General features: G+C 43.0%; 1 protein-coding gene across 6 annotated transcripts in view; it reads right to left on the bottom strand.

The window, feature by feature from the left end:
• Positions 1 to 26,656, bottom strand: part of WDTC1 (WD and tetratricopeptide repeats 1) — a 66,405-nt gene extending 39,749 nt beyond the window's left edge. For 2 of the 6 annotated variants that reach the window (XM_070383548.1, XM_070383564.1), the window contains exons 1-3: positions 26,226 to 26,656; positions 12,684 to 12,831; positions 11,232 to 11,315 (exon numbers count right to left, since the gene is read on the bottom strand). In XM_070383548.1, coding sequence (XP_070239649.1) covers positions 11,232 to 11,315; positions 12,684 to 12,731 — 132 coding nt within the window. In that variant the 5' untranslated portion in view covers positions 12,732 to 12,831; positions 26,226 to 26,656. The remainder of the gene's footprint in view (positions 1 to 11,231; positions 11,316 to 12,683; positions 12,832 to 26,225) is intronic. The other 4 variants (XM_070383554.1, XM_070383570.1, XM_070383535.1 and 1 more) reach the window with 3 other exon arrangements.
• Positions 26,657 to 27,881: the final 1,225 nt, after the last annotated feature.

Genomic DNA, 27,881 nt, shown 5'->3' with positions numbered 1-27,881 from the left:
GCGGATTCTTTATCAGCTGAGCCACAAGGGAAGCCCTTACATACATTAAAAAAAAAGATATTCCATTTCACTCTTGTGTGTTAGTCACTTAGTCCTGTCTGACTCTCTAAGACCCCATGGACTATAGCTCTCCAGGCTCCTGTGTCCATGGAATTCTCCAGTAAAGAATATTGGAGTGGGTTGCTAGTCCCTTTTCCAGGGGATCTTCCTGACCCACGGATCCAACCTGGGTCTCCTGTATTGCTGGCAGATTCTTTACCGTTTGATCCACCATGGAAGCCCACTCATAAGAGAAATATAGTCTGAAACTCTATTGAGATATCATGTTTCATCTGCTGCTGCTGCTAAGTCACTTCAGTCGTATCTGACTCTGTGCGACCCCATAGACGGCAGCCCTCCAGGCTCCCCCGTCCCTAGGATTCTCCAGGCAAGAACACTGGAGTGGGTGGCCATTACCTTCTCCAATGCATGAAAGTGAAGTCGCTCAGTTGTGTCTGACTCTTAGCAACCCCATGGACTGCAGCCTACCAGGCTCCTCTGTCCATATGATTTTCCAGGCAAGAGTACTAGAGTGGGTTGCCATTGCCTTCTCCGTGTTTCATCTGCTAGAATGGTAAAATATTCTAAAGCTCAACCCCCCAGTCTGTTGGTAAGTTGTGGAGAAACAGGTGCTGTCATGGCAATAGCTAACAAAACCACATATACATTTACCCTTTGGTCAGCACTCCCACTTCTAGGTTTTTACCCTGAAGATGTATCTCCAGCAATGCTAAAATCCATATACACAAAAAGTTTATTCATTATGGCGTTGTAATTACAAACTATTACAAACAACTGTAAGAGCCCATACATGGGAAATTCACTGACTTAGCCTTGCTTTATCTACATACTATTAATAGACTACCATGCAGCTGTGAAAAAGAGCTCCATGAGGGATTCCCCAGAGGTCTAGTGGCTAGGATTCAGCACTTTCACTGTCATGGGCCTGGCTTTGATCTCTGGTCAGGGAAGTAAGGTTGCACAGATTGCAAGGCGGAGCCAAAAAACAAAAAAAAGAACTCTCTGAACCAACCTGGGTGATTTTCAAGATACATTAGTAAGTGAAAAAAAGAGAATATATATCATTCCTCAATGATTCTTATCCTTAACAAGTCCTCTAAGTCCAATCACTCTATTCTTCCCTCACAAGCTACTCGTATCTTCCCACTTCCCTAAAAATGTATGATTCGTTACCACAATCATTCTCTTCCAACCTTCATCTGACAAAATCCCAACCCTAGATGATCTTTTAACTTTTCTGTATCTTCAACTTTCCCTTTCTCTACTGATTCTTTCCCCTTGGGATTAAGGGTCCTAAAGGTTCTCTAATCTAAAAAGTCCTCCCTTGATGCCAAATTCACATTTAGCTGTGGCCGTCCATTTTTCTTCCCCTTCATAACCATACTGAAAGAGCAGTCTATACTGGACATTTTTACTTCCTCATTTTCCAATAATTTCTCAACCCACTTCTATCGATACCACAAAAGTGGCCCTTGCCAAGGTGACCACGAGGCTTCCTCGCCCTAAATCATAGGGACAGTTCTCAGTCCTTATCTTACTGGTCCCTGGCTGTATTTGATGATGCTGACTACACTTCCTTCTCAATGAAACATTCCTCTTTGACCTAGACAGCATATTAAGAAGCAGAGGCATCACTTTGCCAAAAAAGGTCTGTACAGTCAAAGCGATGGTTTTTCCAGTAGTCATGTACAGATGTGAGAGCTGGACCATAAAGAAGGCTGAGCGCTGAAGAACTGATGCTTTCAAATTGTGGTGTTGGAGATGACTCTTGAGAATCCCCTGGACTGCAAGGAGATCAAACCAGTAAATCCTAAAGGAAATCAGTCCTGAATAGTCATTGGAAGGACTGATGCTGAAGTGGAAGTGCCAATACTGTGGCCACCTGATGCAAAGAGCCGACTCACTGGAAAAGACCCTGATGCTGGGAAAGATTGAGGGCAGGGGGAGAAGGGGGCAAGAGAGGATGAGATGGTTTGATGGCATCATTGACTCAACGGACATGAGTTTGAGCAAACTCTGGGAGATAGTAAAGGACAGGGAAGGCTGGAGTGCTGCAGTCCATGGGGTTGCAAAGGGTCAGACACAACTTAGTGGCTGAACAGCAACAATCTAGAAAGCACTAGATGACACATGGCCTATAGCTCCAGAACAGCAATAACCAAGTTATCATCTTTTCCTTCAAAATTATTTCTTCTCCAGTGCTCTTTAACTCTGTGAATGATACTATCATTTACTCTGCTAAAAAGAAATTTAACTTCATCCTTGACTCCTCTCTTTTCCTAACTTTTCACATTTAATCATCAAGAATTCTGTTAATTCTACCTCTTACATGTCTTTCAAATTCACTGACTTCTCTCCACCCAAACTACCATTATCTAGGTTCAAGTAACCAATTACTTCTTCCTGAATCACTACCACTGTCTCTTAAGTGGTCTATTTGTTCACAGTTTAAATGTCAGCAATCTTCATTTTGAAGGCAATTTTAATTAAAAAACAAAAACAACCTTAACTCTGATCATGTTGCTTACATGATACGGACCACTCTATAGCTCTCCACTGCTCTGAGGATAAAATCAACAATCTTCAATACAGCTTACAACACCCTTCATTATGAAACATCATCCACTCACACTCATCTCACCAACCTTATCTATATCCTTTTTCAATTTGTATCTGTAACTATCTGTTCTCGTGAACCAAGTACCCTCTACTCTCTTTTGTATCACTCGAATGCTGTTCTGTCAGTCTAGAACTTTTCTCTTCCTGCTGCTGCTGATGCTAAGTTGCTTCAGTCGTGTCTGACTCTTTGCGACCCCATAGACGGCAGCCCACTAGGCTACCCCGTCCCTGGGATTCTCTAGCCAAGAACACTGGAGTGGGTTGCCATTTCCTTCTCCAATGCATGAAAGTGAAGTTGCTCAGTCTCTTCCTATCTCCCCCAAATCTAGTTAGCTCCTTCCATCCATATTTCAGGTATCAGCCTAGACTACATTTCTCTTAGGAAGCCAACTCTCTGGCCCATTGTATTTCACTTGTATGTGAAATTTCTCAGAATGATGGCTACGTGGGGGAGAAGAGGTTGAGATTGAGAGAACAATTGTTTATTGAATACTATGTTTAAGAGTGAAGAAGTGTGATAAGAGTGTAAATTGATGCTTTGAGTATAAATTGATAAACTGTGCATATTCCATGAAAGGCAATTTTGTTAGTATTTATCAAAATTACAGGTAGATACACTCTCTGGCCTGCTAATTCTATTTGTAGGTATTTATTCTAAAGATAAACACCCACATATGCCAAATGATGTTGCAAGGAATAACACTGTCCATACAAAAGATTGTAAGTAATCTACATCTTCAACAACAGGGACAATTTAAATAATTTATACTACACTCATACAACACAATACTCTGAAGCCATGAAAAATTTAGATATTAGAGACATCTTTATGTACTGATATGGTAAAATCAAGAAAGTATATTTTTAAATTCAAAAGTAAGATACAAAGTAGTAAATACGTTAGGCTAACATTTGTGAGAAAAGGTGAGAATCTACATAAAAATGAATAAAATTTATCTGGAAGGATATTGAAATTGAGTATGCTAGTTGATTCCAGGAGAGTGCATTTGGTGGCTGAGAAAAACAGTGGAAAGGAGATGACCTTTTTAAACTTTTAAGCTAGCTCTAAAATAGAAAAATTTAAAAGCCAATCAAACCAATAGGCTTTTAGTGAACCTCTACTAAATGTTCAGCACTATATCCTAAAAGTTCTCTTGGAATTTCCTTTTGCTTTTTCAAAAAGTATACAAAATAGTAAATTAGCAAATCCAGGAGAAAAAATTCCCCCAGACAGTATGGAAAGCATTATAATCAATAACCACAAAAGGCAGGAGCTTTTACTGTTGATTTTACCTCTTTTATTCCACCCCCAACCCTTATAATATCACCTCTTCTTAATGCCCCAAACCAACTCTGGCTAAATGAAATGGGGTCCATATGTGATAAGGGATTCTGTGGTGGCTTAGATGGTAAAGAATTTGCCTGCAATGCAGGAGACCCGGGTTCAATTCCTGGGTTGGGAAGAGCCCCTGGAGAAGGGAAAGGCTACCCACTCCAGTATTATGGCCTGGAGAATTCCATGGACAGAGGAGCCTGGTGGGCTACAGTCCATGGGGTTGGCAAAGAGTTGGACACAATTGAGCGACCAACACACAAATGTGATAATGGATGGGAAACAAAACAAGGGAAGAAAATGACCAGAAAGCGTTTTTAAAAGTTAGATGCCATCAAATCAGCATCTTAGGAAACTTTAAGAACTTTCTATAAATAACAATAATAATAGCACCTAATATTTGAGTACTATATACGATGAATTTTACAATATACTAAGTGCCATGCTAAATACTTTCTGCTAAGTCACTGCTAAGTCACTTTGGTCGTGTCTGACTCTGTGCGACCCCATAGACAGCAGCCCACCAGGCTCTGCCGTCCCTGGGATTCTCCAGGCAAGAACACTCCAGTTGCCATTTCCTTCTCCAATGCATGAAAGTGAAAAGTGAAAGTGAAGTTGCTCAGTCATGTCCAACTCTTGGCGACCCCATGGACTGCAGCCTACCAGGCTCCTCCATCCATGGGATTTTCCAGGCAAGGAGTGCGGTGCCATTGCCTTCTCCGGCTAAATACTTTACATACACAAATTAACTATTCCTTCTCTTAAACCCAGGAGACAAACAGGATGTTTGCCAGATTATACAGATTATACAGATGAGGAAATGAGCCCTAGAAGTTAAAGGGCTTATCCAAGGTCATATGGCTTATAATAGCATTTTTATTACTATAGTGGGGGGTGAGAGTATCAAAAAACGTTATCCTTTTCAACCTCAAACTAGGAAAGAGGGAAATAGGATAGACTTCTGAGATCAGGATTGTAAGAATCAGTACAGCTGAATATTTTTCCTCCTTGACTTCCAAGATATCATGCTCTTCCACCACTATGCTATTCTTTCTGTCTCCTGTGGGTAGAGAAAGAGAAGAAAGATAGTCTCTAGATGCGAAAATGCCTTGTTCTTGGTCCTGGGCCTTTATCTGCCTTCTTTCTTTTTTCTCACCAGTGACACAATCCAGTCACTCGGCTTCGTGTCTTTATAGACAACTGGTTTACAAACTTTTTAGTCTCAAGACCTATTGATATAGGTTATCAATATTTACCATATTAGAAATTAAAACTGAAATATTAACTCCATTTAAACTTAACATTATTAATTATAACTTTAATGAAAATAAAGTTATTAATTTCACTTAAAATAGTAATAAATGATAAGTTAACACATTTTAAATAAAAAGTAACTATATTTTCCAAGGCAAAAGAATGTAATGGGAAGAACGGCAGTAGTGCTTTACATTTTGCAAAACTCTTTAATGTCCAGCTTAATGGATTCTCATGTCTGGGTGCTCATATCTACTTTTGTATTTACTTTGGTGCAAGATGCTATTTCAGTTGAAGTATATGAAGAAAATCCAGCCTCATAAAGATAAGTAGTTGGAATAAGGAGCAGTATTTTAATGGCCTTTTCAGATCACTGTAGGTATCCTTCTTTGATACTACACAACAACTGGACAAATAATGGTTTCTTAATGTTACAATGTGGAATCTGAATCCACATAAATGAGCTGTTGGTAACCTGCTACATTAAAAAGTGCTGGTTGATTTTACATTATGCCTGGGTCTTTTACACACGTATGACTTCTGTACATGTATGACTGTTTGGAAAATAGCGACTTATTGAATTTGAAGATCTTCAAATGCTAACATTTATTATACAATAAAATATTGCTGACATTTGTTAAAATCACCACAGATCTCATCAAAAAGTCTTTTAAGAAGTATTAAGAAGGGACTTTCCCGGTGGTCCAGTGGTTATGACTCTGCACTCCCAATGCCGGGGGCCCAGGTTTTATCTCTGGTCAGGAAGCTAGATGCAACACACCACAACTAAGATGCCGCATACCTCAGCTAAGAGCTGGCAGAGCTGAATAATTTTTTTTTTTTAAGTATTGAGAAGCTATCAAGCTCTTGGTGGCAAACACAAGTTTTCCTACATTCTTTTTTTTTTTTCTCTTTAAAGCTAAAATTTTATCCTTGGCAACAAATACTGTCAGTTGTTCTTCTTGAAGTGACAGTTTACTTCATTCATTTTAAAGAAAATGTCTGCCAAATATCCATATTTGAATAACCACAGTTTTCGTCTGCTAGCCATTCTTTCAGATGGTGTTCCATGAAAAAAATGTCCAGTTGAGCTTACAACTCAAAACAACTGAACAAGTGCTTTTCCTCAAGACAACCATCATAATTCAGTATGCAGCAGCAGTACTTCCTACCCCATATACTAAAGAGATCTGTACTTATGAGTTGAAATTTAAAATTAGTAAGTTTTATTGCACTTACATCAAGGGCATTTTAAGTAAGACTGGCTTGTCACTGCAAATGCATAGGGTGAATGATTCAATGAATTTGATGTTACTTGCCTTGATTCACACTAAAATGACAATATTACCACTTTTTCACAAACTTTTAAATGAATTAGTTTAGTTTTGCAAACAATGTCTTAGTATTACTATGAAAGTAGTTTTGACCTCATGGATTCCCTTGAAGAGGTCATGGGGATCCCAGGGGTCTGCACGCCACACTTTGAGAACTGCTACTGTACAGACTATTACAATGATGTTCTGGTTTTTATCCCAGTCTACGCTTCCCTGGTGGCTCAGCGGGTAAACAATCCACGGGCAAGGGGCCACAGCAGATTTGGGTTTGATCGTTGGGTCGGGAAGATCCCCTGGAGACCCACTCCAGGATTTTTGCCTGGAGAATTCAATGGACAGAGGACCCTGGGGGGCTACTCTCCATGGGGTCGCCAAGAGTAGGAAAAGACTGAGCGACTAACACTTTCACTTTTCATGCTTCTTTTGGCCCCAGACCCACCAGACCTTGTAACAATGATAGAAATGTCTTTGCACTTATCAAAGGCTGAGCCCTCTGCTTCAACTCTGAATCCTAAACCCTCCAATCTTCCTTAGGACTTTGCTCCTTCAGTCATTCTGTCCTAATCCTGTATCCTCAATCCCTTTCTCTCTTATCAACATACAAACAAGCTCTAGTATTTCTTCCCATTCTTACAAATCCCTCCTTTGATCCCATATGCCCCTCCATCTACCGTCCCATTTGGTAAACAAAGTCCTTCAAGAATTGTCTACACAGCTCAATAGAGCTGGAAAACAAATACAAAAACAAAAGTGACTTTGAAGGGTGGAAATGAAGGGAAAACAAAACAGATGTCTTCTTCCTCCAATCTCCTGAAAGACTCCCCACTGGTTAAAGTCAAATAGAAGAGAGCAGGACAAGAGAGATTCACATCTGTGAAAGTCAGCTATCCAGGCAGTGAGCTAAGAAAAAACGGTGAAGAGGAGGTGTAGAGACAAGAGAAGGTTATCTTTTACAATTTTGTTAGGGGCACCACTTATCAAAACCTCCCACCACGGCCAGGCACAACACTAAGAGTTTTCTTACAACAGGAGGTCCTGGTGAACAAAATGGAACTAACAAGGTACCACCAGCTGGAAGGGTTTGGGAAAAGTCAGGAGAGAGGGGGCACCAGGCCGTATGTCCCATCAAGTTCTAAAAACCCTTCTCATGGAATTCATCCTGGCTGAGTGATGAGTGTGCCAGCGGGAAGGACCCTGGGTCAGAATGACTGGCCAGGGACAACCCAGGAACTAATCCTATCACCATAAAACCTGAGACTGTAAGCCACGGGGCAGAGCAGCTCTCTTGGGTTCCTTGACCCTGCTGTTCTCTGCCCGGGTGCCCCTTCCCAATGAAGTCTCTTGCTTTGTCAGCGTGTGTGTCTCCTCGGACAATTCGTTTCTGAGTGTTAGACAAGAGCCCACTTTCCGGCCCTGGAAGGGGTCCCCCTTCCTGCCACTGTTTACCCTTTTTACTGCTTACATCCTATCTTTCCTTTCATCTAGGGGAAAAGTTTGTAATAACTAAATAAACAGATAAGTAAAATTTAATCACCCTCTTTAAAATTTTGTGCAGTTGTGGGATCTTAGCTCCTCAACGAGAGGATGAACCCAGGCCCACTGCAGTGAAAGCACCGAGTCTTAACCATGGGACTATGAGAGAATTTCCTAAAAAATTTTTTTTAAAATACAGAGTTGTCTACTTGCTACGGGCTTCCCTTGTAGCTCAGTCGGTAAAGAATCTGCCTGCAATGTAGGAGACCTGGGTTTGATTCCTGGGTTGGGAAGATTCCCTGGAGAAGGAAATGGTAATCCACTCCAGAATTCTTGCCTGGAGAATCCCATGGACAGAGGAGCTTGGCAAACTACAGTCCATGGGGTCGTAAGAGCTGGACAGGACTTAAGTGGCAAAACCACTACCATTACTTGCTTCTGCACTCCTTCATGTCCAACTTACTCCTTCCGTCTAGTGTCTATTCTCACCACTCCAATATAACTGCTTTAGTTTAGGCCACAGTCATTGTTTTGCCCCCACTTACTCAAACTTTCCGAAGCACTGAGTAAAACTGACCACTCCTTTCTTGAAATGCTCTCCTTACACTCTTCTGGTTTTGTTTCTGTTCTACTTCATGGACTCTCTTTGGTGGTTAACTTTTCAATCTCCTTAGGTTGTAATCAATTCTGACAGCTGGAGTATCTCTTAAGAGTTAGAGAGATTTAGGCTTATTCTTTAAGCCTAAATGGATGCTGAAGTCTCTGAATTTCTCCCTATGGTCCATAGCTCTCCCCCAGTTAGCACCATCAACTGCCTACCTGACATCTCCACAAAGCTATCCAAAAGGCTTCCCAACTTTACAGGTCCAACCCCCTGATTCTCTCATAAGTCTATTTTTTCTCCCAGTGTTCTCTCCATCTGCTCTGACTTCTCTAAGCCTCACAAGTGCAAAGCTGGGATGTTTGCTTTACCATCTAAACCTGTGTGCATTCCTTCATATTGTGCACTGCTGCTACAGGTCCCCAACAAGGCTGCCTTCAGCCAGGTGTAAATTCAAACAATTCATCCACCTTAACATATTTTTGTATTTGAGTGCCAAATCTTTGGGAATCATAGAATTCTGTTTTGTGTTCTTGAAGTTTCCAAGTCTATTGTGGACAAAGTTATCAAACTAGGAAGAGATAGTAGAGACAATACAGGTTGGGTGGAGGCACAGTTAAAAGGAGAAGCCCAGCCAGCTAGTGGGAACTGTCTACTCAGCATCCCCCGCCTCCTGAGCGGGGTTTCTCAGCCTTGGCATTATTGGCACTGGGCGCTGCATAATCCTCTGCTGTACTCTGACTGTAGGATGTTTAGCGGCATCCCTACACTCTATTCACTATATGCCCGGAGAGCTCTTCTAGTTTTCACAGCCAAAATTGTTTCTGGACATTACCAATGTCTCCTCGGAGGTAAAACTTTCCATGCACCACGCCCAACTGCACTAAACAGATGCACTTTATATTCTAAAGGAAACACGGAAAGAAACAAACAAAGGACAAATAGTACAATGCATTTACAAACTCATGTGTTCAGAGGCTTTTTAGAGATATGTGCGTTGTGTGCTAAGTCGCTCCAGTCGTGTCTGACTCTGCAACCCTGTGGACTTTAGCCCACCAGGGTCTTCCGTCCATGGGATATGGGGAAATAAAAGTATAAAAGAGTGTAACAAACTGTGTAAATAGTATAAGACCAATTAAGTAGAAAAAAATTTATATAAGCATTAAAAAAACTGGAAGACTTAATAATAATAATTGTTATTTACTGAACTACCTTACTATGATCCAGGTATTGTATTAATCACTTTACAAAATCACCTCATTTAATCATCACCACAGTTCTCAGCTATTGTTCCTTTTCATAGATCAGGAAATGAGGGGTAGCTTGTACATACAGCTGGAGAGAAGATAGATCTTGAAACTAAATTTATCCAACTCTAATGCCCATCTCTTAATGAGCATTCTGCTTCATAATACACAAAAGTAATATTCCAAACAGCAACAATGTTTATCTCTGGATGGAAGAATTAAAAGTGATTTTTGTTTTCTTCTCTATATATTTCTGTCAATTCCATATTTTCTACTATGATATTTACCACTTCTATAATCAGAAAAAAATTTTCAGTGAAAGCTGTGAGGACTACTTGGTAATACAGAGAGAAGGATTATTATAGAAAAAAATATCAAATCAAAGTGTGATTACGATTATGTGAAAATATGCAAGAGATAAAGTATATAAAATGCTAATAGTAACTACATTAGGGAGGTGGGAATAAGATGTAATTTCTAGTTCTCTTTTCCATATTACTATTAATGTAGTCATATTTTATAAGGGATAAAAGTTTATAATGAAAAGAAAACAATAACAATCATCTATAATTTCATTACCTCCAGATAACACTGTTAGTATTCAATAATTTCCTTTCTAATCTTTTTCTAAGATCAACACAATCACTTATAAACACTAATGTGAAGGAACCAAGAATGACACTAAGTTGGACAGGACAGCTAAAAGCTGGATTCAGAACATGATCTTGTGGAAGAAAAGGGAATGAAACTAATATTATGGACTGTTTTTATGTCTGACACAACGAAAAAACTCAACTTCTGGACTCTAGACCTGACTCTCCATGGACTGGACAGGACAACACAACACTGGACAAGGTGCTGAGTTTTTCTAAATCGCTTTTTCAAAAAAATATGTATCTATTTCCTATCTACCTCCCACAGCATTTCTCTGAAGATAAAATGAGAAAACATGTGTGTGTGCGTGTGTGAGCGAGAGAAAACACTTTGTAAATTCTAAATTCATATACAAAGGTAAGAATCTTAACTGTCTAAGCCAATAGTAAAAACAGCAGTATGAAAGAAATTCAATAGTCTTTTTCCAAGCACCAAGGAAATAGTATGACAAAAAACAACTCCTGTGTGACCGTGTCAATCACTAACCTTGATTCAGATTTCTGTGCCTAATAAAGCTGCTATAAACGAGAGGTAACCTTCAGGTATGACCTACAGAGAAAAACTGTTTATGCCTTGAACAGTGCCAAGAAGATTCTCGGCAGGCAGAGAGTGGAGAACCAGTCATCTGCATCTAGGGTGCAAACTGGAGCTCTTACCTGCAGCTCTGCTTCCAGGCCCAGCCGTCTGATAAAGGGATCAGTGACATGGTAGCGCCGCTCAAAGCTCAGGGCTCCCCGCTCCTGCAGACAGAAACAAACTCATGGGTTCAACTGATTGAAATGTAACATGATTTACTACGTTCCTATTACATATACAGCAATGTGCTGGGCTAGAGCTAGAAAAAGAGAACAAGAAACTGGCCTGCAGGAGCTTACACTATACTTCAGCAGGGATTAGAGAATAGAAGAGAGTATGTAATTAAGCACTAAGTCCTAATTGTTAGGTTCAAAAAAACAAACAAACCTGAAACAACAAATAGAATGTTTCCATATTTAGGTTAAAGAAGGTGGGCATCATCTTCAGGACACATATTCCGGGATATATACAAAGGAGAAAAATAACTTGCACAGTCCTCCAATTATGTGACTCTGTGCCTCTAGGAATTAGTCCTGGCCCTTGAGGGCCACCCAGTCTAATGAAATCAAACCAAGAAAATGCCCTGACAAGTGAACAAAGCTGCAAAAGGATGCAGAGCAGAACACGTGACACACAGACTGATGCGCACCAAGTGCATGGCTCATGGGGAGGCTGTGCTTGGTCCTTCTAGATGGCAACCACACCTGATGCTGCAGGCCACTTAAGTTTTTAAAGATTTTTGTCACCAAACCTTTACAAAGAACTTTCTCAGGGTCTTTTAGATTTCATCCTCAAGATTAGCCTGCAGGCAGACAGACATTATTATCGTTTAACAGTTGAAAACCGCAGCACAAGGAGGTGAAATGACTAAAGTCATACAGGTAGTTAATTAGGGCAGTGAGATTATAAGCTCCTGACCCCAGCCTGGGGTTCTTATTTCAGAAGCACAACTTGTCTTGGTTGAATCTCCTCCATTACACCCGTGTTCCTTTGCTGAGGGCCTCCCTGACAAAGTTCGGGCTACATAGCTAAATGAGTGTGAATGCCCAGTCATCTATTCATCTCACAGTACTAGAGAGTCTTCCATGTACAAACCGCAGAGAAGAGGTGCAGGCTTTGGTACAGGAGACTCTCGAAGAAGAGAAGAGCAAGCTTAAGCTAAAGTGGGATTAGGACTCTCCCAGGTTCAGCTGAGCAGCCAGAGCAACATGAAGAAGCTCTCCTTACATCTGCTGTACCCCCACCCTCAGAGATGTCCACACTCGTGCTCCCCTCCCTCCCCAGACTCCACCAATCTCAGGAGCCCAGGTACACGTGCTTGGACAGAGGAATCCCCATGCATCCCACGTTCTTGGGTAAAAGAAGATCAGAGTCAAGAGACCTCGGCTCCAGTCCTGGGTCTGTCACTGATTAAATTAGTTGTACGACTTCGGGCAAGTCAGAGACTCTAGTCCTCAGTTTATTCAGCTATAAAAGAAACCTGTGGGGAAAAAAGGACCTCATGTTCTGGATCATGGGCCTGGGTTGCTTACCTTTATCTGCCTACGGATGAGGTCTCTAGTTATGTTGACTTTTGCCATCTTCTCTTAATGGGTTCAACAGAAGGACGCTATAGAAGGATCTTCAGGACCCTTGAGCATTCCAGCCAAGCCCAGGTCCACAAGACACACATTTAATTACCTGGGGGAAGAAAAATCATCAAACCTTGAGGGATGGGGAAAGGTGGCTTTGGAGCCCTGATTCCACCCCTAAAATACCCCACCAGCCCACCCAGTAAACTGGCTATCTCCTGTGATTTACGACATGGTGTGCTGGCCCTGCTCCATAGTGTTGAAGAACCTCTGGAGGGTCAAGGGGGCAGGGGAGAAACAGTGATTCACAGCCACAGGAAACACTGGAACAAACACTGAAGGAGCCATGTATGCTTCTCCAGAAAATGGGTGTGTGTGTGTGTGCATGTGTGTGTGTGACTGAGTATGAAGGAAGATGGAAACACATCCTGAAAGGAAGAACAAGGCATACAGCGAGAAAGATGTCAAGTTTTACTTGCTCAGTATGCATCTGTGGCCACCAGTCTGTAACTTTTAATTATGCTTCAAAATCCTTGACCTTCAGCTTGGCTCTCCCCCAAACAAAATCAGTAACACAGACAGAACATTCAACTGTCTGACAGATTCACAGAGTCAAAGAGTGGAAAGGAAATGTAATGGTGACCATGTCCAACTTTAAGAAAACCTTCTTCAGTATCCTGATAGGTAGATTTTCATACTCAGAACCTCTTGAAGCAAACTATTTCTTTGTTATACAACTCTGACAGAGAAACCGTTTCTGATAATTTATCATTAAGAAAGCACAAAATATGAGAAATAAAAAAGTTCCAAACTGAAGCACACTCATCACAGACTTTGGAAGAGCAAAATAAATAAATAAAGCCACCCAAGTTTCCAATGATAGAGGAACAGCTAAATAATGGATAGCCATATGATATAATGCAGCATTAGAAAGGCTACTTGTGAAAGAAAAATGCTTATATCAGATTGCCTGTATTTTCTTTTGCAATAAACACTATCATCACAGCTATGTTTAAAAAAGGAAATATAAAAAATAACAATTGCCATCTTTAGATAATAAATAGTATGACTGAATTTTTCCTTCTACTTTTTGATGTTTTCAATTTTTTTCTATATAACCACATTAATTTTACAATCAGAAAAAAAAAAACAGAGAAAATAAACCCACAAAATTTTAAAATAAAGTTCTGTCTGTTGTTATGCCCACTTTTTGGTCCTGTTTCTACCTCTGGAGTCACACAGGAGGTCCGGTCTTTCTTCTCCATGATGGCCCTATGACAATGCCTTGGGGACCCATCAGGCCTCTCTGCTAACCCTCCTGAGTCAGCAGGACCCCCTGAAGCCACTTCTGGATCTCCTGGCCCAGGCTTTCCTCCTGCTGGCCTCCTGCAGATCCCTTGTATACCCTCCTAAAACCAAACATTCCCCACCTGAGCTGTGAGCAGACTCCTTCCCTTCCTTTTGACATTTAACCACAAAAGGAGACTCCATTTACAAACACTATGTTATTGGAGATTGCTTTTTTCCCTTTAGTGCTAGGCACATAGTAGGACAAAAAAACAAAACAAAACTTGCTGCCTGATTAGATGCTCCCATTCGGCTTGAATGCTTTGGGGCTTATGTCTCCATGATCTATTTTGGGATTACAAGCTCTTAAAAGGGCAAAAACCTTCCCTTAGAATGTGGAAGCCAACCAGCACTGCATCTCAGTGAGCATTACTAGGGATATATGGAAGTCATGGGCACTACCTAGGATCACAAGACCTACAAGCACCAAGAACATCCAGGGATGCCATCGTAAGAACTACAATTCTGTGATGGCTTTTCCAGGGGCCCCTGGCTATCAAATTAAAATTATAAATTTGAACAAACTGACATTAAGCACTGGCCTGCAATTGTGTTTATGACTCTGATTTGTGTTATAACAGTCAAAGCCAAAACATTAACAGTAATTGCCCCCACAATCACCATGAATATGAGATGGGGCTTATCACAATGGAAAACACCAAAGTCAGTGAGTATATCTGATATAAAGTAAGACCAGCCATGTGGCCTTGGTCAAGTCTCTTAATCTCTCTAAGTAGGCACTCATTCCTGTGACTCACAGGCACAGGAAGCATTGCAGCAAACAGTGACGGGGCCATGCACGCTTCACCAGAAGAAGGCTCACTTTTTCCTCCCAACACCCTTTTCCTTAGAAGGTTACTGGGAAGGTCAAAAAAAATAATGTAAGTATAAAGCCCTTTCCCTAATTTTATTTTGAAAGGAACATAAATACTTGTATCTGCTAAGAAATAGTAAGTTGCCAAATATTATGTACTTACTATGTGCCAAGAATTATGCTAAGTGCTTTATATTTATTCACCCATTCATTTATTCACTCAACAAGTAAGCACAAGAAGCTTCTACTATATGCCAGGTACTATTCCAGACCTAGGAGACATAGCAGTGAACAGACAGATAAATTCCTTATTCTCAGGGTACCTATATTCTAGCAAGAGGGGATAGATAACAAATAATAATACAAATAAAATAAGACTATATCCAGTAGTGAAAAGTGCTATGATGAAAATAAAACAAGCTGATCAGAGAGTGACTGATGAGCTACTTTTAGACTTGAGGTTAAAAAAGATATAGTGCATTTTGGAGTTTGTCTGGCTGCTCAGCATGTGAACTTCCTTCCTGCATTTTGGGAATTTCCCATCTCATGAGTCTGGTGGGAAGTAGAGAGCCCTCTCACTATGAAGTGAGAATGGTGGAGACAAGATTCTCTTTCTGAGGCTCTCCTATACCTAGTGTGCGTGCATATGGCCCAGGCTATGTCAACAGACACATGAGCCCCAGACCTTAATTGAGATATGCTGTCAAAGAATCAGAGGACCATGGAGAGTCCATGCTGGCAGGAAGGGGTGCTACAGTTGCCATTAGGGTCCAGTCAGCTGGTGGGGTAAGCTACGTAAGTGGCAGCAGTGACCTCACGGACTGGTTCTGTGAATAATTTTGGCTGTGGGTCCTGGCTGCTAACTAATTTCCCTTGTTCCAGCCCATTCTTCAAGTCTGGCTTTGTGGCCTTCCTTGATATTTTGTTGAGTTTCCTTAATATCCTTTTAGGAATCATCTAGAATTGGTTTCTGTTGCTGACAACTACAAATCCAGTCTGATACAGAGGAGTTCTCTGAGAAAATGACATTTAAGCTGAAATGTGAATGGCAAGAAGTCACAAAGATCTAGGGGGATACAATTCTGAGAAGGGAGACAACCAGTGCTAAGATCAGCTCAAAAGCTTGTATGGTAGTGCTGGTTTTATCTTCACTGTACACACGAGGAGACAGTCATAGGTATGAAACAATTCCCACAACGTCACATAGCTGATAAACTGGAGACACAGCAGGGACCCAAACCCAAAACTGTACGTACGCTCTTAACCACTATGTATACATAAATAAACTGCTCCAGTATGCAATTTCCTAGAGTAATGATCACCACAAGAATCCCCAAGTGAAAGTCGCTCAGTCGTGCCCGACTCTTTGCGACCCCGTGGACTATGCAGTCCATGGAATTCTCCAGACCAGAATACTGGAGTAGGAAGTCTTTCCCTTCTCCAGGGGATCTTCCCAACCCAGGGATCAAACCCAGGTCTCCTGCATTGCAGGCAGATTCTCTACCAGCTGAGCCACAAAGGAAGCCCAAGAATACTGAAGTGGGTAGTTTATCCCTTCTCCAGCAGATCTTCGGAGAAGGCAATGGCAAGCCACTCCAGTACTCTTGCCTAGAAAATCCCATGGATGGAGGAGCCTGGTAGGCTGCAGTCCATGAGTTCGCTAAGAGTCAGACACGACTGGGCGACTTCACTTTCACTTTTCACTTTCACACAATGAAGAAGGCAATGGCAACCCACTCCAGTGTTCTTGCCTGGAGAATCCCAGGGACAGCCGAGCCTGGTGGGCTGCCGTCTATGGAGTCGCACAGAGTCGGACACGACTGAAGCGACTTAGCAGCAGCCAGCGGATCTTCCCGGTCCAGGAATAGAACCGGGGTCTCCTGCATTGCAGGCAGATTCTTTACCAACTGAACTATCAGGGAATCCCCAAAAGAGCCAAATAAATTGTCATTATTCATTCACTAATTTTCTTAAAACATAAACTGAATTTTTACCAAGCACCCAGCACTGTGCTAGTCATGAGGGAATAGTGAAGGTGAAAAGATACAGTACCTATGCTAAGATGCAAAGAATCAAAGGCAAGGGATTTAGGGAACTTCCTGGTGGTCCAGCAGTTAGGACTCTGTGTTTTTCACTGCCAAGGGCATGCATTCAGTCCCTGGTGGGGGAACTAAAATCCCACAAGCCACAAGGAACTCTAGCTAATATTGGTGTGTGGCTTGGAAATACTAAAAGGAATAAGAAGAGTAAAAGCAGAGAAACCAGGCAAGCAAAAATCACTGCTATTCAGGTAAATGGTAAAATGGAAACTGGGATTTAAAACAGTATCAGACTGGTAGGCAGAGGTTTAAGACCCAAAATGTCAAATTTAACACAACTACTGCTCAGGTGGTATTTTGGTAAACAGTTCCATTCCCATCCTAAGAAGAAATGATAGCACACTGGCAAATAGCTCATTTTGTAACACAGCCCACCCTCTCCTCTCTTAAGGAAACAGTGCCTCTTCACAAACTTTAAGAGGCAGACAAGCATAACTGGAAACACTTCTAAGTAGAGATCATTTAAAAGGCTCAGCTCAGGAGAGAAATATACTCAAATGTACAGAGGGCATAACTAGTTTCATACTTCTCAAATACATAAATAATCAGAGCAGTAAATAAAAGTTATATGAATGTGAGATTCAATCATGGTCAAATTTTAAAAGCATTATTTTAAGGAAGGTTCAGAAATAGTCAATTCTACAGAGTAAAGAACTCATAGACATGAAATGATATGAATGAAATATTGAAATTGGCAAAAGGAGGTTACATATGTGTGTGTGTGTGTGTGTGTGATTAAACACTAGAAAAGTGTTTAATTCAAGAGAATTTCTATCTCTGGTGCAGTATGCGAATTACATAATATTCAGTTCTGTTGAGGGGTAAAAAGACCAAACTAAGTGACTTCAAGAACCCATAAAGTAACAAATTCAGTGTCTACTTTGCCAGGGACTGTGACAGACTAAGAGCACACAATGTAGGCATAGTTACTGGAGCATCAAAGGCACCCAGGCCATAATCGGAGCTCCAAGGAGAGACTGAAGAAGGCTGACTTTAACTTAGATGATCAAAATGAATAGCTAGGACAGTAAATTCAGAAGGAACAACATGGAATAATAAATTAAATCTTATTTATACTCATTTATTCACACATCTAAACATGTAACAGTAGAGCTAGGCAGACTCCTGGGAAATCACTAATGAAGAATGAAGAGTTTAACAATTGACAAGCAACTTTTTTGGGGGCTGCACCACACGGCTTGTGGGAACTTAGCTTCCCAACCAGGGACTGAACTGAGGCCATCACAGTGAAAGGGCTGAGTCCTAACCACCAGGGAACTCCCAGACAACAAGAAACTTTTAATGTATCTTCTTCATCCTAAGGATAGCACAGTTAATAAATAAACTCTGATTTTCACACTTAAAGCTCTCATAACATTGAGGGCTAATTTGCTAGCAGAATATGAAAGTTCAAGAAAACGTTCTCCAGCTAGAATACAAAGGTTTAGGAATGGTATTTACTTGTAATTTAAGATACTACAGGCAAACTCCAGCTGATATTCAATGGAAAAGAGGAAGAAAGAAGCCAGTTTTTGTGAATCAGGAATATGAGAAATACAGAAACACCTAAGGCACAGAGGAAAACATATGACTTAATGTTATAAAGAAAACATGAGCTGCTATGTAGATGTTGTATCTTCCAAAGGGTATTCTGTTCCTGGAGCTCTAAAACACCTAGAACTTAACACCATCACTTCCACAGACTTCTAACTTAGGCTACTGGGAAACTTTCTTCAATGGGCCTATATCTGTTACAGTTAAAGGAAGCTAATAAAATTCAGTTTGGAGGACTTCAACTCATACTTCACAATGCAAGTGTTAGTCACTCAGTCATGTTGGACTCTGTGCAACCCGACTGACTGTAGCCCACCAGGCTCCTCTGTCCATGGGATTCTCCAGGCAAGAATGCTGGAGTGGGCTACCATTTCCTTCTCCAGGGTCATAATGCAAAGGGTACCAGTAATATAACAGCTTAAGGTTAACAAACCTAGAACAAAGTACACCTGGAGAAGATTACTCATCTGGAACCAAGGATTAAATGGCAATATGCAAACATGAGGAACCGCCCATTTTAGGTGTGCCACAGTCCTTGTTTGGGCTCTGGTTAATGTAGCAGAAAGAGGAGCAGACTTAAAATACGTAGGCACCTGGGCCTGAATTTCAGCCTCTGGTTGGGCAAGTTACTTAATCTTTCTGAGTTTCAATTTGCTCACGTGTAAAAGAAGGATGCTAACCTCCTTCAATGGAGCATTGTGAGGAATAAATGGTAAAGTATGTATAAAAGTGCAAAATACATACCTGGATCATAGTAGGGGCTTAATAGATTGTTAATTGAAGGCTTAGTTGGACACGACTCAAGTGACTTAGCAACAGCAGTAGTAGTGAAGTGAAAGTCGCTCAGCTGTGTCCGACTCTGTGACCCCATGGACATTCTTCAGGCTAGAATACTGGAGTGGGTAGCTGTTCCCTTTTCCAGGGGATCTTCCCAAGCCAGGGATCAAACCCAGGTCTCCCACATTGCAGGAAGATTCTTTACCAGCTGAGCCACAAGGGAAGCCCAAGAATACTGGAGTGTGTAGCCTACCCCTTCTCCAGAGGATCTTCCCCACCCAGGAATCGAACCGGGCTCTCCTGCATTGCAGGCAGATTCTTTACCAACTGAGCTATGAGGGAATATATGGTAGCCAAACCTAAATTCTAAGACCGGATAACTCCTGTTATCTATGCTCAGTGGCATGGTTACAACATTTCTTCCACATTTCCTTCCCTACCAGAGAGACAAAGCTGACATTGAGGATTCCATTGTGCGTGGTATGGTGGGGCATAGAGAACAGGATGTCTTTATCACCTCTGCTAGCTTTGAAATACAAGATCAGGAGGAAAAAAATGACTTTGTTGAAAACAAAGAAATTCTATACAAAACTCGTATAAGAATGCATATAGTAACATTATTCACAATAGCTAAAGACAGAAACAACCAAAATGTCCATCAACTGATGAATGGATAAACAAAATGTGGCTTATTCATACAACGGAATGTTATTTGGTCATAAAAAGGAATGAAGTATTGATTCACACTGTAACATGGATGAAAACTTGAAGACATTATGCTAAGGGAAAGAAGCCAGTCCCAAAATGCCACATATTGTGTGAATTCATTTATGTGAAATCTCAAGAATAGAAAAAGCTAGAGAGACAGAAAGTAGATTAGTGGTTGTCTAGGGTTGAGAGAGAAGATGGGGTGATTGGGGGTGGGCAGTGATAGCTAAATGGTATGGTTTTCTTTGGCGGGGGGTGACGAAAATGTTCCAGAATTAGATGGTTATAGAACTGTGACTATATCAAAAAGTGAAGAACTGCACACATTAAAAGCATGGGTTTTATGGTAAGTAAATTATATCTCAGCTATAAAGGAGGAAAAGTCCCCAAACCCTTTCTTCGGTTCTCTACCTCAAAATCACAATTTAAGAAAATTTAGTTCTCACCCTTTCCTTCATTTGTCTCCTAACCTGAATAGCAGTTATTTATGTGGCTTCTTTTTCTTAACAGACTGAAAACATCCTGAGGGCCAACTCTATCTATCTGATTCATCTGCTGACCCCTCCTGGGTCTCCCAAGGAGTGATGTGGGCTTAGCAGGAACCAATATATTAAAACTTGCTGAATGAACAACAGCATGACTGCCTTGCATACAAACAGTGTTTCATACCTATCACAATGCTTCTGTTCATGCTTTTATTTGAACTTCACAATAACCTTGAGAAGAAGCTGGAAAGTTCCTACGATCCCCTTTTAACAAGGGGGAACTGAAGCCCACTGCTACGCGGTACTGAGGGAGAGGCACGGAACTGGGATTAGGGTCTTGTGCTCCAAGCCAAGACCTGCCTCTAACTGGCGGCGTGACTCTGAGTATGGCATTTCATTCCCTCAGCCTACTTACCCATCTGTAAAACGAGAGGTAGACTGAGATGCACTGCAAAATTCGTTCCAATACCATTATCCCAGGACACACTGCTAGGAAGCAGTAGAGTGGAGATTGAATCCACATCATCTGTATTCTCTTTCCTCTGGACTTGCTGCCTCCCACTACAGGGAAGTGCCCCCGGCTGAGTGACAACTGACTGACCTCCCTGTCAACATCCTGAATTACGCAAAAGATATATGCAAGTTTCCTCTCTGTTTGCAATGGTTTTCCTACTGGAGCAATCCTATGGGGGAAAAAAATGCACTTCCAATGCATAAAGGTAATTTGAACTAAAATAATAAAATAAAGTTGGCTGCAGAGTCCAACAGACCTCAGGTTCAAATTCCAGTTCTGCCACCTACTTTCTCTGTGAAAGTTATTTCTAAACCTCAGTTTCCTAATCTATAAAACAGGGATTATAAAGCCCACCTTCACAGAGTGATGAGGAATGGGAGGAAATGCCTGATACTGAGCCTAGCAAATAGTATTTATTGGACATTCTAAGCAGTTTACAAGTACTGTCTGACAGACCCCTCCTCATAACAGCCCTGAGACAGGTACTACTATTATTCTCATTTTATTGATGAAGGACTGAGGCATGGAGAAGTTAACTTCCCAAAGTTACAGTAATTAAATGAAGAGTCAAACTAGATAGTTTATCTCCAGAACCCAGGCTGTTGACCACTAAAAAAGAATTCCTACTATCTTTATTTAGACCACATCCAAGCACTCTTTGCCAAAAGAAACTCTGTCTCTTATTTCTTAGGGTTAGGCTAAGGCATCAAAATCACCTTGACTTTGCTGGTCTCAAACACAAACTTAAAGCTTGCATTTCAGGGTCATGGACTAAGTTGGCACAAGAACATCTGAGAAAGGTGTGGATGGCAGGACAAGCCCATCAGCCAAGCACCACTGGAAAAGTTCTTTGCCATCTTTGAGGCTCCTGGCTTAAATGATTCCGTATGGGGCTGACTGAAGCATTCTCTGTGAAAGGCCATTTAAGAAATGCTCCACTCTGGGAGCTCTGGATGAAAACTCACCTTGATGTCTTCTCTGTCTGTAGAGTTCTCTATTGCCATCTGAAGTTTTGTAAAAGATTTTCCTGTTCTCAGAACTTTGCTTTTCAGTGACCATACTAATTTATCTGCAGTGTCATAGGGCCACAATTATCTTAAGGTAGTGGAAGGGAACAGAAACAGAAATGGGAGAGTATTCTGATAACATTATCCTTTCTCATTGAATTCAAGAGCATCTGGTCTTGCATTTCACCTTTAACTTGGATCACCCCAAATCCTGCCACAACTCAACGTACCTCTCATAGGGAAGCCCTTAAGTTTCACCCTCTAATTTCACTCCTAGTAGAAAGGTCAAGGAAAACTAAGTCAATCAATTTGGAAATGTTTCCTTTTTGATTCAACTGCAGTTGTGTTACATCCAGATGTCTAGCTCAAGAGGGAACCGGAAGAGCCACTGGCACCCAAACACTTAGGCCTCAACTGATGAAGCTCCCTGACCAGAAACGCCTGACTCCCATTCTGAGAAAGGCTCTCTAAAAGGTTCACGAATAAGCACAGTTTTATGCTTTCCGAAAATAAAATCTGGAGGTTATGAACAAGGACATAATTTTACCAAGGTCCTGATCCTAACACTGCCTCCAAAGAACCTGTAGATAGCTACCTGGGCAAGGACAGATCCTCCTCTGCCCCCTTCCCCAAGAAAATGGGGTTAATACCTCCCCAGATGGCTACAGGGAGGATTAAGGGTTATTATTCTTTGCATCCAGCTCTGTCACAGCTCTAGCAGTTATGACCTTGTTCATTCTAAAAGAAGACATTAAATATAAAGATGCAGCACTGATCCCTGAAGCAGACTCTACAACAGGGTGAGAATTTCCATTCCACACAGCCTCCAACACTGCCTCCTATACCCCAACCTGTTGGCTGAATCCTCCTCTTATTCAGGCCTCAAGTTTTTAGGGTATTAGTCACTAATGCCACAAAGCCCTTTGTGGAGTCAGCAGCTATTACTAATAGCACCAAGAATGAACCCCAGAACTACTCTCAGGGTTTCTGGCAGGCCTGAATTCACCCTGAAGAAACCAAAGTCCCTTCACCCCCAAACCCAGGCCCTTGATGGGCCATAGACGAGATCTAATGAAAAGCAAATATTACATCAGTGAGTCCTCACAAACCCACTGTAGAGTAGGTGGTCATTTCACAGATCAGAAAAGCATAGCTCAGAGAGAACATTTGATTTACTCCAGGACACGCATCTAAGAAGGTGCACACGCAGGATCAAGTATCAGCCCTACTATTACTCCCTGTGTAACCTCCAGCGTATCTGTCAACTTTCTGGATCCTCAGCTTCCTCATCTGTAGAGTGGGAATAGTGATAATACTTATCACTAGGACTAAATGAAATCTTGGAAGAAAAGTGTCCAGCAAGTACCAGACACAAAATATTCAATACATATTAGTTATTTACGGATCAAAACAATAGGAATTTTATATAATTTTCACATATTAACAGTTTACTAAAAAAAAAAAAACTTGTCCAATTAACTACATAAGTATGAACTCCTCTACCATATCTTTGATAAAAAGTGGCAAAGCCTCTGCTTGAATACTTCCAATGATGGCTAACTCACTCCTTCACAAGGCAGCCCATTTTGTTTTTAGAAAGCCAAATTCTCTCCTGTCACGCCAACATCTACCCTCTTGGGATTTTCATCCTCTGATCCTAATGCTGCATTCCAGAATCACACAGAGAAAAGTCCAGGTCCCTTTCCAAGGACAGTTCTTCAAGTATATGTCCCCCAGGCTCTTAGCTCTGGTCCCTTCAGCTCCTGATCAAGTGTCACGATTCCCGAGGAGACAGACCTGGGTCTGAGTTCTGATCCTTTCACTTACTAGTTGTGCGGCCTTAAGCAAGTTATTTTACCTCTCTGAACCAGTATCTTCATATGTATATTAGGAAAAATGATTTTCGCCTCACTGGGTAGTCATGAAGGTTAAATTAGATAAAGTAAAAACACTACTGAGCATAGAGTCTGACATATACCAGGCCTTCAATAAATGTCAGTCACTTTTTAGGATGTATTCCAATTAGCAAATATCCCTCACAGTAAATGAGCCAGAATTAAATGTAACACAAGGGACTGGTTTCTGATGGGAACTATCGAGGCTTGGGTTTTTGAAGAGCTTTCTTATTATACAGCTGAGAAGAAAGCACAGCCCAAGAGTTATATGGGTTTGGCAGCCCAAAGATGTGGTGGAGAATCTGGAAAGGTGACAATGAAAGAAGAAAGGAAACAGAATGGATCATTAAACCAGTCGCCCAAAAGAAAAGGTAAGTATCACCACACTACGTGTTGTCTATGACTCCCTCTCTGAGACCCAGGACTGCACATACAGGCTATATTCCTTAATTCAAAAAAGAGAGAAGAAAAATAATTAAAGAATAATTAAAGTCACAGTTCTGGATCATTCCATGCTGGGATGATCTGGAGAGGGATCTGTAGCCTCTCCAGAGCTACAGATGTTTAGCAGGGGGCTTCTTCAGTTGTAATCTGCCAGATTCTAAGCCCAGGTGTGTGAAAATATCCTTCACAGGATGTCTCATGAGTTCTTGCCAGCTAGGAAAGCTGTTTGACTACTTTAAAACTCAAAACTGGCAAATCGTCAATGAGATCATCACCACAAGCATTACACATATTCTCTTTCCTTCAGTGACCCCAAGGGAAGGAGTCCCAGGCACAAATATGAATTGTTGTTCAGTTATTCCTCAAAGTTGACCCAAAGCACTGCTTCTACAAACAGGGATGTGACTTGAACACAAGTGCCCCCAAGCAGATTAAAAGAGGGAAGGATCGCTGGACTCCAGAACTGAAGCAGTGTGATGACAAACTACGGCAGAAAAGGTTGTTTTCCCACCTACTAATGAAACACAACAGCTTGCAAGGAAGAAATTCATTGTCAGTCTTTAGACTCGGCCCAAGGAAGCCCTTCTAGTTACTCCTTGGCATGTGAGAGAGGAATCTAGTTAGTACTATACTCAACAGCCAACAACCTCTTTAAAAACAGAAGAATTACAAAGAAGAAACCAGAATTCAAACCAAAATAGCCTTAAGTAGTTCCTTCAACTTAGGAACAAAGACTAGCCAGTCAAGAAGGACTGCAAGATACAGAAAAGTTTAGTGAGGCCACTGGGCATACCTGTGCCCTAGGTGGGGATTTCATAATGCCTTTGAGTCAGGAGGTGACCTCAGAATAGTCTTCTCAAAACTGTTTCAGGCTTTATTAAAAGTGGTGACTTAACTGCCACTTGGCCCTGATCACCTACCCATCTTTAGAAAGAATGGGGAAGCTACAGCCACCCTACCAGGCTTTTAAACTCACTAACTTGAGAAGAAAACTTTAAGTTGCTCTACCAGTTAAAGAAAGTCGTAGAAAAAAAGGCCTTTGGGCGAAATAGTCAAATTAGGTTGTTAGACATGAGTCGTAAGTCCCCGATATCTCTTTTCTAGAGACCCCGGTAGCACACCTGCAGAGGAGAGACAGAGGGCACTGGGCAAATTCAACCTGACTGGCAAGGGGGCGTCTCTGCAGCTTTCAGCAACGAGAATTGGAACCTGCTGGGTCGCAGTCTCTCTCTTACTCCACACTTCCTATTTGCCCTTTGAAGTGGGTACTGAATAGCCAGTTCCCAAGTAAAGGCCCTTTTGTACGGGCGCTACAGTCGCCTGGTGGAAACACCTCGGCAGAGTTCAGTTTGGTGCCAGGATGGGCCACTGAAGGCATCTGCGGCTGCCAGAAGCCTGGACTGGACACGGGGACGGACAGAGAGAGAGAGAGAGAGAAACTAAGAGAGAGCAGGAGGTCAGGTCAACGTAGCCCTCTCGGCACTTCCACCTGCCCCCTTCTTCCTGAGACCCGGGCCATATCAGATGTCAAACAAAAACTCCGCAAGAAAGTCCCGTGATGGGACGACTTCCACCTCTCCCTCTGCTGAGGCTCCCCGAACTCCCAGAGCCTTCCCCACCACTTCCCAGCCAGCCCTCCGTCCCCACCTCGACCCCGGCCCACTCTGCCCTCCGCCCCGGCGAGGCCTGCCCCTTCTTGGGACACCCCGGGCCCCCCTCCCCGAGGCGGACGGGCTCAGGCCCCCGGGCCGGCAGGGCTGGGGCCGGCCCAGAGCAGAGGCGGCCCGTGCGCCCAAGGCTGCCGGAGCCGGTCCTCGCCTGGGCGCCCGCGAAGAGCAGGGGGCGGCGGCTACCCGTACCTGTCAGGCCTCTTCCTAGGACCGGTGGCGGCGCAACTTCAGGAGCCCATGTCCGTCCGGGGGGCCCGGCCCCTCTCCCCGGAGGGGGGGCGCGGATCCCGGGGAGGGGGCTGGGGGGCCCGGGCTGCTCTAGCCCCTTCCCATGCTCCCCGCCCGGCGCCTGGCCGGGGCCGGACAGCGCCTCCGCCCGCCCCTGCGCACCGCCTCACACCCGCGCTCACACACACACTCACACTCCCTCGCGCGCTCTCACACACGCACTCCCCTCCCTCCTCCTGCTCTGTTTATCTCCTCCAGCTGTCTGGGGACCCAGGAGAAGCCCAGCACCGCGCCTGCGCCACGCAGTCTCCGCCCCAGCCCCGCGCCTCACAGCCAGCGGCTACGCTACGGAGACAGCGCCCGGCAGTTTCCAGAATGGCGATCAGGGCCCCCTCCAACACCCTCCACTCCCCGCGCCCGGTCAACGTCTGCTGCCGGCGGCGCCCACTAACCTGCTAGTGGGGGAGCCCCGCACAGCCGCGGCCAATCCGCTTCGCCGCTCGCCAGACCGGCAGCCAGTGGGCGGGCGGAAAAGCTGGGCTAGGCCCTGAGGCATCCTGGGAGTCGTAGTTTTTCTCCGTCGAAGAGCTCCCGCAGCGCGGGCTTACCCCGCCCAGTTGCCATTAGTTACCCGGACGCGCCTTCTATCCTATATCCACGTAAAATGCTCCCTGCTGTCACTTTTGGGACACTCCCCTCACCCACTGCCCCCAGAGGCCGACACAGTCTCTCAAGAGCCTTCTCAAGACTTCCTCAGAGCCCCTTAATTGCGGGACCCCTCAAGGCTGGGGCCCCAGGTCCTCCCCTAGAGCCAAGTCTCAGCTCACTCCATCCTATTCTTGGGGGCTGCTGCAGCGGCACATTCCTCACCGTTGTCTCCCCGCCTGAAGGAGGAGGATAAAAGGTAATCAGCCTACACTGGGTGGCCTGGAGGGGAGCCAGCCATACACACACTCTTGGAAACCCTCAGTCTGTTGGAAGAGACAAGATGCATCTGAGATCGGTGCAAGTACTGCTGTTCCCACCTCTGAGAGGCGGTTCCAGCCTTGTGGAGTCCCAAGTCTGATGGAGGAGTCACTTCCTCTCTAAAGAAGTTCCCAAGGTCACAAGGGAGTCATTTTGCCTAACTTCTGAAGGTAGAGACTGGGCCCCACCCACGAGGAGCCTCCAGTCAGAAAAAGAAGACAAGGTCATCTTCCAAGAATGGAAACTTATCGCTCACCCATAGGGTGCCCTCTATCAGACAATAACAATAATGTGCTTTTGCTGAGCATTTGCTTACTATGTCAGCACTGTACTGAGTACAGTTCCTTGAAAAGTGAAAGTTAGTCTCACAGTTGTGTCCAACTCTTTGGGATCCCATGGACTGTGGCCCGCCAGGTCCCCTGTCCATGGAATTCCTCAGACAAGAGTACTGGAGTGGGTTGCCATTTCCTTCTCCAGGGGATCTTCCTCACCCAGGGATAGAACCTCAGTCTCCTACATTGCAGGATATTCTTTACCAACTGAGCTACTAAGGAAGATGCTATTCCTTAGATGGTACTATTACTGTATCTGTTTTGCAGTAGAGGAAACTGAGGCATAAAAAAGTTAAAAGCAATTTGCCCAGGGTCACAT

The sequence above is a fragment of the Bos mutus genome, chromosome 2 (genome assembly GCF_027580195.1).
Source record: "Bos mutus isolate GX-2022 chromosome 2, NWIPB_WYAK_1.1, whole genome shotgun sequence".
Lineage (NCBI taxonomy): Eukaryota > Metazoa > Chordata > Mammalia > Artiodactyla > Bovidae > Bos > Bos mutus.
This window is presented reverse-complemented; position numbering and strand designations above follow the sequence as displayed.